We start from the raw sequence: 12937 nt of genomic DNA, 5'->3' as shown, positions 1-12937 counted from the left end.
TAAACATTGACTCAGTCTAATCATCTGTTTCTTGTGGTTTCTCATTAAATTTCATAAAAGTAAACAGTGTAAATTGCATCGCTAATCCCTGATAAATAACAGATTGGGGATTAAAATTTTGTCTCATTTTAAATGAATACTAAAAACTGAGATGAGAAATTTACTTAAGCCATAAATTTACTTTTGGTGTGATAAAAAAAAAAAATGTTCAGTGAGATCTTCAAAAGATTTTTGAATTTTGGAATACTTTTTTCTCTCTTTAGTGTTGATATGGCAACTAGTAATTATCGTAAATTTTGTTATGCTGCATGTGTGGAAATATTTAAACCACGTGTGTTACAACTAACTCCATGTTAGTTTGTGCCCTGCACATCCCTATTGTTTCATCAAAATAAAAAATAAAATATTAAAAACAAAAACAATTGTTTTATATTTATTATAATATTTGATAATGTACAGTTTGAAAATGAGTATTCATTTTGAGATTCCCTAAAGATTATTTAACGATCTTTTATTAGTGTTTACAAACAATTATGTATACAATGCAAGTATGGATGAATGAGCATGTTTATTTGAATATCCAATATCTGATATTATTGCTAAATTAAAAAGTCTCTAATATCAGCGCCCCTTTCTCTTAAACATATTTTGTTGGACAGCTCTGCTTTTAATGCTAGTAGATGGAAATTATATGTAGTAAGCTTTCTTAACTTGTTTAATACAATCTTACCAGAAGTTGTTTTAGAATTATAAACACCTTGTGTATCTGTTGCAGTACTGTTAGGTAATTGGTAGAAAATGAAGAAAACAAAACAAAGCAAAACAAAAAAAAGCCTCAGCTGCTGACATGGAATTAAAATCTCAACTACTTAACACTCCGTTTTAGACTGAGTTTTAGATTGATACATCTGAGATTTAGACTGATATAATTAACTTTTATTTTTATTTTTAATCACTGTAAGCACGTGTGCATCTGTATACACGTTCGAGCATGTATGTATGCCTGTGTGTGAGCGCCTCTGTATGCGTTATCTCTGTGCAACTCTGTGTGTTTATCTAAGTGCAGGCATTATGGACCCTCATGGCCCAGCGCTGGCAGTATATGAGTTGCAGAGGAAAGAGCTTATCCACAATAGATCAACCCTGAATTACCATCTTCTCTCACATCTGGGCTTTTGTTCACTTTTTCCAAACTGCCAGAAATGATTGAGCTTCTTTCACTGTTTCCCCTCCCCTTTTCATGCTCTTTTTTTTTTTTTTTTAAAAAAGGCTTCCTTTTGTTAAACTACACAAAGACTGTTTAATAGTTTGGAAATCTAAGATAGTCAGCCAAACAAGGGTGAATAGGGCAAAAGTTCAGATGGGAGAATAAGCTCTTTTGGGGTGTACAGAAAGTAAATCCTCTCTTGTTTCAATACAGTTTTAGACTTGACAGACGTGTGATTTTTTTTTTTTTTTTTTTTTTTTTTTTTTTTTTTTTTTTCGTAATTCTTGTGTTACTGCCAATGTGTAGGAAATGTCTTGTTTGGCAACTTTGTGAAGGTTTTATAAACGTTATTCTTATTGAATGTGTGCCCTGCTGAAACACTTCAGCTAAAGCTGGTTTCAGCTGGTTTCAGATGGTCTAAGCAGCCTAAAACCCCTCTAAAAATCAGCCTGGGAGACCAGCAAACTAGCTTAGCTTGGATATTTAGTTTATTTATTTTTCAGCAGGATGATGTCAAAGAATTATTTTGAGAGAGATTTCTTCTCAAGGCATAATACAGTAGTGAATACAGTTGAGATCAAAACTTTACATACACTTTGCAGAATCTGCAAAAATTATCATTTTTGTTACCAAATTAGGAGGGATCATAAAAAATGCATGTTATTTTTATTTAGTACTCAATGTCACATAAAAGATGTTTTCATATAGTCCACAAGAGAAAATAAATAAAGATAAATTTATAAAAATGACCCTGTTCAAAAGTTTACATACACTTGATTCTTAATACTGTGTTGTTACCTGAATGATTCACAACTGTGTGTGGGTTTTTGTGTTTAACTGTTAACAGTTAAACTGTGCCCGCTGTTCTTCAGAAAAATCCTTCAGGTCCCACAAATTATTTGGTTTTTCAGCATTTTTGTTTATTTGAACCCTTTCTAACAATGACTGTATAATTTTGAGATCCATCTTTTTACACTGAGGACAACTGAGGGACTCATATGCAACTATTACAGAAGGTTCAAACACTCACTGATGTTTCAGAAGGAAACACAATGCATTGAGAGCCAGGGGGTGAAAACTTTTGAAAAGAATGAAGAGGTGTATGTTTTTCTTATTTTGCCTAAATTTAATTTTTTTCCTTTTTAGTACTGCCCTTCAGAAGCTACAGAACATACTTGCATGTTTCCCAGAAGACAAAATAAGTTAAATTTACCCTGATATTCAAATAAAAAAAAAAGTTTTCACCCCCCGGCTATTCATGCATCATGTTGTTTTTTTTTTTGTTTTTTCATTGTTGAAAAGGATTCAAATACACAAAAATGCTGAAAAATCAAAGAATTTGTGGGACCTGAAGGATTTTTCTGAAGAACAGCAGGCAGTTTAACTGTTTAGAACAAACAAGGGACTCATGAGCAACTATCACTAAACAAAAAAACACAGCTGTGGATCATTCAGGTAACAACACAGTATTAAGACTCAAGTGTATGTAAACTTTTGAATGGGGTCATTTTTATAAATTTAACTATTATTTTCTCTTGTGGACTATATGTAAACGTCTTTTATGTGAAGTATCTTATTCAGGTCAGTAAATAAAAAAATAACTTGCATTTTGTATGATCCCACTTATTTTGGTAAAATAAATAATATTTTGCAGATTCTGCAGGAATCAGAATCTGTAAACTTACGATCTCCACTGTTTATGCTGTATTTTACAAGTCAAAGAAATCCATTTACTTGTTTCATTATTGTTTGATTTTATCTGCGCATTTAAAGGCCTGATTGTCTGTATTACAGAGTGTTTACGGCCGATCCGACATTAGTCTATATTAAGTGCTAATGCAGTGATAATCAAAGGCAACGAAGCCATGACACAGAACATGTCCGCTTGCCAAACAGCCCCACAGCTAATTTACCGTCCCTACAAACGACCTGTCCACTCACCCGCGAGATCTTCCCTTTAATTACACCATAGATTTCCCCCTGATGAACTCCCTCAGAATTAACACAGCCACGGCTAATTCCAGCCCCTCCTTTTTCACCCTCACTCTGTGTATTATTGTTGTACAGAGAGCGCCGGCGCAGTTTAGCTACACAAACATTAGTATTAACGATTGGCCAGTTTGGAATTGGTGACAAACTGCAGGCGGAGCGCAAAGTTTTGTAGCCTGAAACCAATCAGGAAGTTAATGAGGAGAAAAATTACTCCTTTTCGCCAGCACCCCTTAATTACCTCCACGCCAGAGCAGCGCAGAGGAGGAGAGGCAGATGAAAAAAGAGGGAGGGTGGGAAGGGATGAGAGGCACACTAAGATCCTTTATGCTCCTTTTCTCAGGTTATGAAGGTCAGGAAAGCAGATGAACAGGATTGGTGTGTGTCGCCCCTCCCGACACTCGTAACTTTGATAGACTCGGTAGAGACTGTAATGTATTAGAATCATATGCATATTGAGATGAGCGGTGACCTGGCTCAATGCACAAACCACCATGCGTGTTTATAGGGAACTATAACGTTTGTGCTGCTAGTGTTTCAGATTTACATTTACATAAAGTCATTTATTTAAGTAGATGATTTGGTCTTGGTGTTAAAAATGTAAACTAATAACAATCAAGGTTTATTTAATGCAATCCAGAGCATATTTATATTTACATTATTATGGCGCTATTGTTTAGTCTGCACACAGGCCTTGGAGGAAGTCAGGACAGTACAGACTTGTCTTATGCTGTTTGCTTAATAGCCGTGTGCTCACTCAGCAGTCTCTCTTGCTCAATATGCGTATCTTCAGCTTGAGTGAGTTTGCCAAAGTAGCCAGAACTTACTGTAGTGTGAGATTCAGAAAAAGCAGCACTGTCTTTATTTTGTTGTAATGTTGAGAGCTGACAGCACTGCCTATACAGTTAATCGATGCTGTTTGGTTTAACTGGAGAAGCTGATAATCTCAAGATAAGAAATGCTTCAACGATACTCTTTCTACTCTAAGTGTGTTCTGTTCAAAGTTTCAGCTTGTTGACATTTTTTGTTGGAATTAGAAATGGTAACTTTTAAGTTGAAGTGAAGCAGTCAGCGAAGTTTGCATTTTTAAGTAAACTAATTTCCACTTGAACAAAAAATATATTACAAACACGATTAATGTAACCATTTTAAAGAAAAAATAAGATTTATTATAGCTTTTGGAGCGAGGATACCACCATCTTTGAAATACCACAGCGTGTGACGTCACGGGATTGGTTTACTCCGTTATCCAGTGAAGTAATATGCAATGGCACGTGAAAGTTTGGGAGCCCCAAGCAGGATCTGTGAAAATGTGAATCATTTAAACTAAATAAGAGAGATGATACAAAATGCATCTTATTTTTTATTTAGTACTGTCCTGAGGAAGATTTTTTACATTAAAGATGTTAGTCCTCAAGTTGTCCCTTGTCCCTTGTCCCTCCAACGAGTCCCTTGTTGATTCTGAACAATGAAACTGAGCACTGTTCTTCAGAAAAATCGTCCAGGTCCTGCAGATTCTTCAGTTTTCCAGCATCTTACGCATATTTGAACCCTTTCCAGCAGTGACTGTATGATTTTGAGATCCATCTTTTCACACTGAGGACAATTGAGGGATTTAAACAGCTATTAAAAAAGGTTCAAACATTTACTGATGCTCCAGAAGAAAACATAATGCATTAAGAGCCGGGGGGTGAAAACTTTTGAACAGTCCAAATGTTTCCTATTTTGTTGAAATAGTATTTTCTGCCCTTCGGAAGCAACAGAAGATGCTTGTATGTTTCCAGGAAGACAAATTAAGTACAATTTACTTTAATCGTCAAATTCAAAAAGTTTTCACCCCCCAAGGGTTCCTAAACTTTTGAAGGTGGTTATTTGAATAATTATTTTAATAGTTATTTTTAGTCTTGTGGACTATATGTAAACATCTTTTATGTAAAATATCTTGCTCAGGACAGTACTAAATAAAAAATAACATGCATTTTGTACGATCTCTCATATTTTGTTAAAAATACTCACATTTTCACAAATTCTGCAAGGGGTTCCCAAACTTTCGCATGCCACTGTAAGCATTTCTTTATTTTTTAAACACACGCGTGTTTTGCAATGGAGGAAGATAAACTTGAAAGGACTGTTGAACCTATAATAAGTCTAATTTCTTATGCATTTGAGCTGATACGGCGATGGGACCAAGTAGTAATACTGTTACGGGTGGAAGAATTTAGAATACTCATTAAACAGCCCTTCTGACAATTTTGTGTGCATTTGCTCAAGAAGACAGAAGAGATAACTCAATTTGGTACTTGCTTGCTGTCCAACCTGTGGCTTTTTGTGTTAGCACTAGCCCCGATCATTGAGATAGGTGATTAGATTTAGTGTTATATGTCAAAACAGCAGTTAAGGTAAGTGTATTTGCAGGTGAATGTAAAATATGTTACATACCACTACTAGTGAATGAGTCAGTGTAATGCAAATATGTCTAAAAGGTCTGACATAACAATAAGATGTGACATGAATAATATTGTATGAAGCGTAAACATTTGTGTGTTCAAAAGTAAAGAAATATTACATTACTTCACTGGCCAACGGAGCAAACCAACCCTGTGACGTCACACTCTGTGGTATTGAAATATAGCAGCGCCCTTGCTCCAAAAGCTTATAACAAAATTTCATTTTTTCTTTCAAATGGTTATATTAATCGTATGTATTTTTTAATTAAAGTGGAAATAAGTTTACTGAATAATGTAAACTGCTTTACCTCCACTTTAAATGCAATGGCCCCAAATATGTTTCTACACTTAAATTATCCTTAAATATATGCATAATTTCTGAGACATTTTTTACAATTATTTTTTAACCATCGGTTTTCAAAATGGCGGTTATTTGGTGTAAATTACCATTCAAAAGTTTAGGGTTTGTAAGATTTTGTTTAAAAGAAATGAATACATTTATTCAGCAAGGATACATTAAACGGGTCAAAAGTGACAGTAGAGACACTTGTATCACTTGTATCAAATGTATCACATTTTACATAAAATATTATGCAGCAAAACTATATTTATAATGTTTATATAAACTAATTTATATAAACTTTATGTAAACTAATTATATTTATTAATTATATTTATATAAACTAATTATAATATTAAGCATAATATTGTTTATTGAACACCAAGTCAGCATATGAGTATTGGCTGCTGACAATACAGCCAATAATAAATTACATTATAAAATATATTAAAATATATTGAATTGTAATCATTTAGCAATATTACTTTTTACTGTTTCAATGAAATAAATCCAACTTTGGTGAATATAAAAACTTTAACACTTTAAAATAAGGTTATTTAGTTAACGTTAATTAACTACATTAGTTAACATGAACTAAGAATGAACAATACTACAGCATTATTAATCTTAGTTAATGTGAATTTCAGCATTTACTGATGCATTATTAAAATCAAATGTTGTGCATTTTAGCATTAGTTTATGCACTGTGAATTAACACGAAGTAACAATGACTGACTGTATTTTCATTAAAGGAGATTTCCACTTCCAAAACAAAGATTCACATATAATGTACTCACCCCCTTGTCATCCAAGATGTTCATGTCTTTCTGTCTTCAGTCGTAAAGAATTTATGTTTTTTGAGGAAAACATTTCTGCATTTTTCTCCATATAATGGACGGATATGGTGCCCCAATTTTGAGCTTCCAAAATGCAGTTTAAATGCAGCTTCAAACGATGCCAAATGCAGCTGTAAATGATCCAAGCCGAGGAAGAAGGGTCTTATCTAGCAAAACGATCAGTTATGTTCATTAAAAAGATACAATTTAAATACCTTTTAATCTCAAACACTCGTCTTGCCTTTCTCTCCCTGAACCCTGTGTATTCTGACTCAAGACAGTTAGGGTATGTCGAAAAACTGCAATCGTATTTTCTCCCTCAACTTCAAAAATCATTTCAAAATCGTCCAACATCACTGCAGAAGTTCCGACCCAGTCTTTGAAGATTGAACATACAAAGAAGATCAAACACCCTATCAAAAAGGTAAAACAGCGAAATAGGGCGGTTTTGAAGTTGAGGGAGAACATGAGATGGGAGTTTTTCGACATACCCTAACTGTCATGAACCGGAACAAAAACAGTCCAGGCAGAGTAAGACAAGATGAGCGTTTGGCATTAAAAAGTATATAAATTGTATTATTTTTATTAAAATAACCGATCGTGATGCTAGATAAGACCCTTCTTCCTCAGTCGGGATCGTTTACAAACACATTTAAACTGCATTTTGGAAGTTCAAAATTGGGGCACCATATCAGTCCATTATATGGAGAAAAATCCTAAAATGTTTTCCTCAAAAATATTTCATAATTTCTTTCTGACTGAAGAAAGAAAGACATGAACATCATTATTTGTAAATTGTTTTTCTGGAAGTGGAGTTCTCTTTTAAATAACATTAAAAAAGTACTGTAATTAAGGTATTGTTCATTGTTCATTCATGGTAATTAATACATTAACTAACATTAATGGAACCTTATTGTAAAGTGTTACCGATACTTCTTTTAAAAACATTTAAAAATCTTACTTAACCCAAACTTTTCAACAGTAGTGTATAAAAGCGGTCGCCCTCAAGTTCACACAGGTATCCTGTCAAAGTTAGCACAGGTGTATGTTCAGATCTATTGTTTATTGTTGTTTAAAACTTAACATAAACGCTGCTTGGCTTGATATTTTGTTTCTAATCCAAAGACATTCAAACATTTTTATGTAAGGCTTAAGTGTTCAAATAGTCTTTGGCACCATTGTACATTGTCATTAAATGTGAAAATGTCAGGAACCAAAAAGCTCATGTTACATGCATGCTTCAGGTTTCATATGTCACAGATGCCATCATCAGATTGTGCTCTGGCACAAAAAAAAGTCTTCAGTGATAAACAAAAAATAGTTTATGTGTCATGATCCATCTTATTTCAGCTTTCTCTGATGGAGCTCAAGACTCAGTGTCCATCAGCTCAATGATCAGCGCTGAGAACAAGCTGGAGTGCGAGAGCAGCTCAGAGTCTGGAACCTTCTCCGTCGACTCCATCGTAGAGGGGCCAACTAAATAAAAAAAAAACCCTCACCTGCAACAATCTCACATTGATTTGAATTGTTTATGTATTTCTTAACTGAAAGTATAATCATTTTGTAACCAAACACTACCTGTTGTTCAGTTTTGTAGTTTGTACTGATCAGTTTTTTTATTTTCTTTATAGTTGCAGTTTACCATGTTTCATACCGTTTAATAGCTTCAGTTTGTTTCCTTTGATGCTGCAGTTTTTAAAATTTAGAGTAGTTCACTTCCACTCCTGTGCACTAGTGAAAAAAATGGCACAGCTCAGCGATTTATTGTCACATATCAGTTTTAGCTCAGTATTGCTGTCATTGGCCTAATGGATAATCTAACTTCTTCCCATGACCTTCAAGATGCAAAGTATATGAGCTCTTCTCCAGCGTCTCCATAGTGTTGTGTTGTAGGCTGTGGGACAGTTGAGTTAGAAGAGATACTATTAAATTATGCTTCAATCTCACAGTGAACGGCTTGTTTATTTATGGCCATCACTAAAGCACATCATTTAACTTTTGATGATTTGCATCTACCCTGTTCCTATGCATGATCCAGCTAATGTTCAGTACTCTTCTGCACTTTCTTTGTATAATATGAAGCCGTGCCCTTGATTTTAATGGCGTTGGCACAGATAGTGTCCTCAGTCAAGTCACGAATAAATGGTAAAGGAGAAGAGGGACAGAAAACTTAGTTTTTCTTTTAGACTTTCAGTCTTTTGATCTGATAGAAATGAGCCATATTCATGTTAAATGGAAAGCGTAATCTAATTTTTACATGTGAGTTTTATCATAGTGGAAGGCCATTTAATATGCTTCAAGACAATCTGCATGTCTTTTGCACTTGGAACTCATTATTAATAGAAAAGACGTAAATTAATAGCCTTTTTCAAAAATAAACGCACCACTAATTTTCGATTTGATGATTTTGTACTATTTCGTTAGACTAACAGTTCACAGTTTGATTCATTTGTTCATTTGTTTTCCAGATGCTGGTTTTGTGTAAACACTGTATTTTGCTCATGATGTGGTGAGCTCTTGTTCACTGACGCTGTGATGTTACAAATAATTTTATTATTGTTATGAGTATAAAACAATACAAAAGCTCATTTGCGATCGTTGTGTGTTTATATGCTCTCATGTTCGGTGAAAATAAAATGATTATTGATGACTGACTTTCACAAGGCTTGAGTGTTGGGAGCGCAATATAAAATTCGAAATGAAAATTACTTGTATTTTCTTTGCTCTGCACCCTGAAAACATTCATTCGATTCTGCCCCATCTGCTGTAATCAATAACCTGACCATCTTGTTTTTTTTATTAAATGCACTTACTCTTAATTTCATCCCCCAGTGGTTTTAGTGAGAAGAATGTGGAGTTACCTATATGGCTTCGGCATTATAAATCACTTCTGGAGAGCAGATTGTACAGCAGTATCGATTGATCCTGATATATCACAGAAATTTACTGTCACTTCTGTTTTCAATTAAAGATACAATCAGTCAGATAATGACTTAATTGGATTTTACAGAAGATTGAGTTTTATTGTCCCGTGCTTTACGAGTTTAGTTAAGGAAGGCCGCTTTATCATAGGCTGTCAGCGCTGGGCTCCGGCGCGCCGCCGTGTCCTTCTGTTGCTGCTCCGGGTTTGTGTTCCAGCGACAGCCTGAAAAGTGTCTGTGGATTTGTTTTCCTTGAGCTGCTATTGTGCCATCAATCACGCCGGCTGCGTGAAAGATAAAGCCGCCCCTGTCCCGGAGTCTCAGCGCATACTGAAGGGGGGTTCAGGTGCTGGAGCTGCATTTTCTTAAGTCAGGGCTTTTGGATTTAAGAGAGGAAGAGGTCATCATAAAAGTGTTTGATGACTGTATGGTCTGAAACAAGGCCCGGTTTAATCTGTAATAATACATTTATTTGAATTGAATGCATTTTATTTCCAGGGGTTTGTATAGATATTAAAGAAGATTACTGGACAGTGAGAGTAGAATAGAAATTGCAACATTAATAAAACCTTGACAGTCAAATTTATGGAGAACACACGTTTGGTTGTTGTGTTGAAGTATTCGATAATACTACCTTCCAATGTTTTGGTCAAAAATCAGATATTACCATACTTGACATATAACCATCTGTTTGGATGACTAGAAATACTGCACCTTAGTACAACAATGTTGTGGTTACATATTATTTGCCAACATATCAATGGGTCTAAAAGAAACTTTTTACAATTATGCTGCATCCCAGTTCACCTACCTTAAAGGTAGTTCACCTTGCCTAAAAGTATAAAAGTATGTATGCTTTTTGTAAAGAAAACGTACATACAGCTGAGATCCAAAGTTTAAATACACCTTGCAGAACCTGCAAAATGTTAATTATTTGACCAAAATAAGAGGGATCAAAATGCATGTTATTTTTTAAGTAGTGACCTAAATAAAATATTTCACATAAATGACGTTTAGCTGTGTTTTTTGTTTAGTGATAGTTGTCCATGAGTCCCTTGTTTGTCCTGAACTGTTAAACTGCCCGCTGTTCTTCAGAAAAATCCTTCAGGTCCCGCAAACTCTTCTGTTTTTAACATTTTTCGGACTCATATGCAACTATTACAGAAGGTTCAAATGCTCACTGATGCTTCAGAAGGAAACACAATGCATTAAGAGCCAGGGGGTGTAAATTTTTGAACAGAATGAAGATGTGCATCTTCATTTCTTATTTTGCCTAAATATAATATTTTTTTCATTTAGTACTGCCCTTCAGAAGCTACAGAAAATACTTGCATGTTTCCCAGAAGACAAAATAAGTCAAAATTTACCCTTATCTTCAAATTCAAAAGTTTTCACCCCTTGGCTCTCAATGCATTTTGTTTTCTTCTGGAGCATCAGTGAGCATTTGAAACTTCTGTAGTAGTTGCATATGAGTTTCTCAGTTATCCTCAGTGTGAAAAGACGGATCTCAAAATCATACAGTTATTGTTGGAAAGGATTCAAATACACAAAAATGCTGAAAAACCAAAGAATTTGTGGGACCTGAAGGATTTTTCTGGAGAACAGCAGGCAGTTTAACTGTTCAGTACAAACAAAGGATTCATGAACAACTATCACTAAACAAAACAAAACAAAAAAAAAACAGCTGTGAATCATAGAGGTCACAACACAGTATTAAGGAAAAAATCGTATATAAACTTTTGAACGGGGTCAGCTACTATTTTCTCCTGTGGACTACATATATATGAAATATCTTATTCTGGTCAGTACTAAATAAAAAATAACATGCATTTTGTATGATCCCTCTTATTTTGGCCTTTTGAATCATCTTGTCACAGTTAACATCATCCATCATTTCAGATATGTGCATTCTGCTACCGTTTAAACTGCCTTGTGAATCATCTTGTCACAGTTAACATCATCCACATTTCATAATGTTGGGTTCGAGTCCACCTAGTCCTAGTCAAGTCCAAGTCACAAAAGCTTGAGTCCGAGTAAAGATGCATCCGAGTCTGTGACAAGTCCAATTCTGCTAAAAGGTTGTACTCAAGACTGGACTTGAGTCCAAGTACGAGTCAGAGTACCCCAATTCTAACATTTCATTTAATTTCTTTATGTTAATTAGATTTTTGCAGATACAGTGTTAAAAGTGGACTTTGTAACACTACCTATATCTGCTTTGCAGTTTGTTTGTTTTTTGGGTTTTTTTTGTAACACTTTTAATGTGTGTTTGTAGTTCTTTACGAATCCCCATCCAATGTGCAATGGGTTATGAGCAATATTAGCTATTAGAGCATGCATGGATCTGCACTTTAAATTTCCACCAGAAATAGAAGATTTCAACATACTACGATTTGGGACACACTAAAGGGGCGGTCACACTGCACTTTTTGTTCCATTGACTTCCATTCATACACATGCGAATGCGCCAGACCGGAAACGCAAGCTCGTGTGAAAAGTTTTGCATTTCGCTGGATTCCAAAATTCAAGCTTGATGAACTCTGACCCGTGAATTTGCATCATGTGAAACCGTTTGACCAGCAGAAGATCGATATATCACAGCATGACCTCATAGCTGAATTAAAAGAACATAAATTTAAAACTGCAGCAAAACAGGAAAGTTTTTAAAAAGACACTGAAGAACATGACATCATATCACAATCGTTGCAGTGTACGAAGAAATTTTGCATGCTCAAAGTGTAGTGTGACCACGGTTTAATTCTAATTTCAAATACTATTTAGGGTGGATAGTACGTGAATTAGAACGCAGCAATAATTTGTTTTAAAAGTAAACAGATTTGGAGAAATTTAGCATTACATCACTCACTCATCAATGGATCCTCTGCAGTGAATGGGTCCTGTCAGAATGAGAGTTTAAACAAATGATACAAACATCAAAATAATCAACATGTAATCCACATGTTTCTCCAGTCTATCAGTTAACATCTTGAGAATCGAAAAAGCTGTGTTTGTAATAAACACATTAATCATTAAGAAGTTTTTAACTTCAAACAATCACTTCTGGCTAAAATATGAGTCCTTACTTTCTCCAGTGAAAAAAATGTTGTCTTAATCAGGACAGAAATATGCACAATATTTAAAAAGCAAAAACAGTTTTAAACAAATTTATTTGTGATTTTTTTTTTTATGTGGATTAC

At 34.6% G+C, this 12937-nt stretch overlaps 1 protein-coding gene across 1 annotated transcript in view; it reads left to right on the top strand.

The window, feature by feature from the left end:
- dmrt1 (doublesex and mab-3 related transcription factor 1) overlaps positions 1-9407 on the top strand; it is a 33900-nt gene extending 24493 nt beyond the window's left edge. Inside the window, exon 5 of the mRNA XM_051111309.1 lies at positions 8170-9407. Coding sequence (XP_050967266.1) covers positions 8170-8303 — 134 coding nt within the window. The 3' untranslated portion in view covers positions 8304-9407. The remainder of the gene's footprint in view (positions 1-8169) is intronic.
- The last annotated feature ends 3530 nt before the right edge of the window (positions 9408-12937 follow it).

This window comes from Labeo rohita, chromosome 5 (genome assembly GCF_022985175.1).
Source record: "Labeo rohita strain BAU-BD-2019 chromosome 5, IGBB_LRoh.1.0, whole genome shotgun sequence".
In the NCBI taxonomy this organism is placed as follows: Eukaryota; Metazoa; Chordata; class Actinopteri; order Cypriniformes; family Cyprinidae; genus Labeo; species Labeo rohita.
The sequence above is the reverse complement of the archived record's forward strand: the minus strand, read 5'-3'. Positions and strand labels throughout refer to the sequence as shown.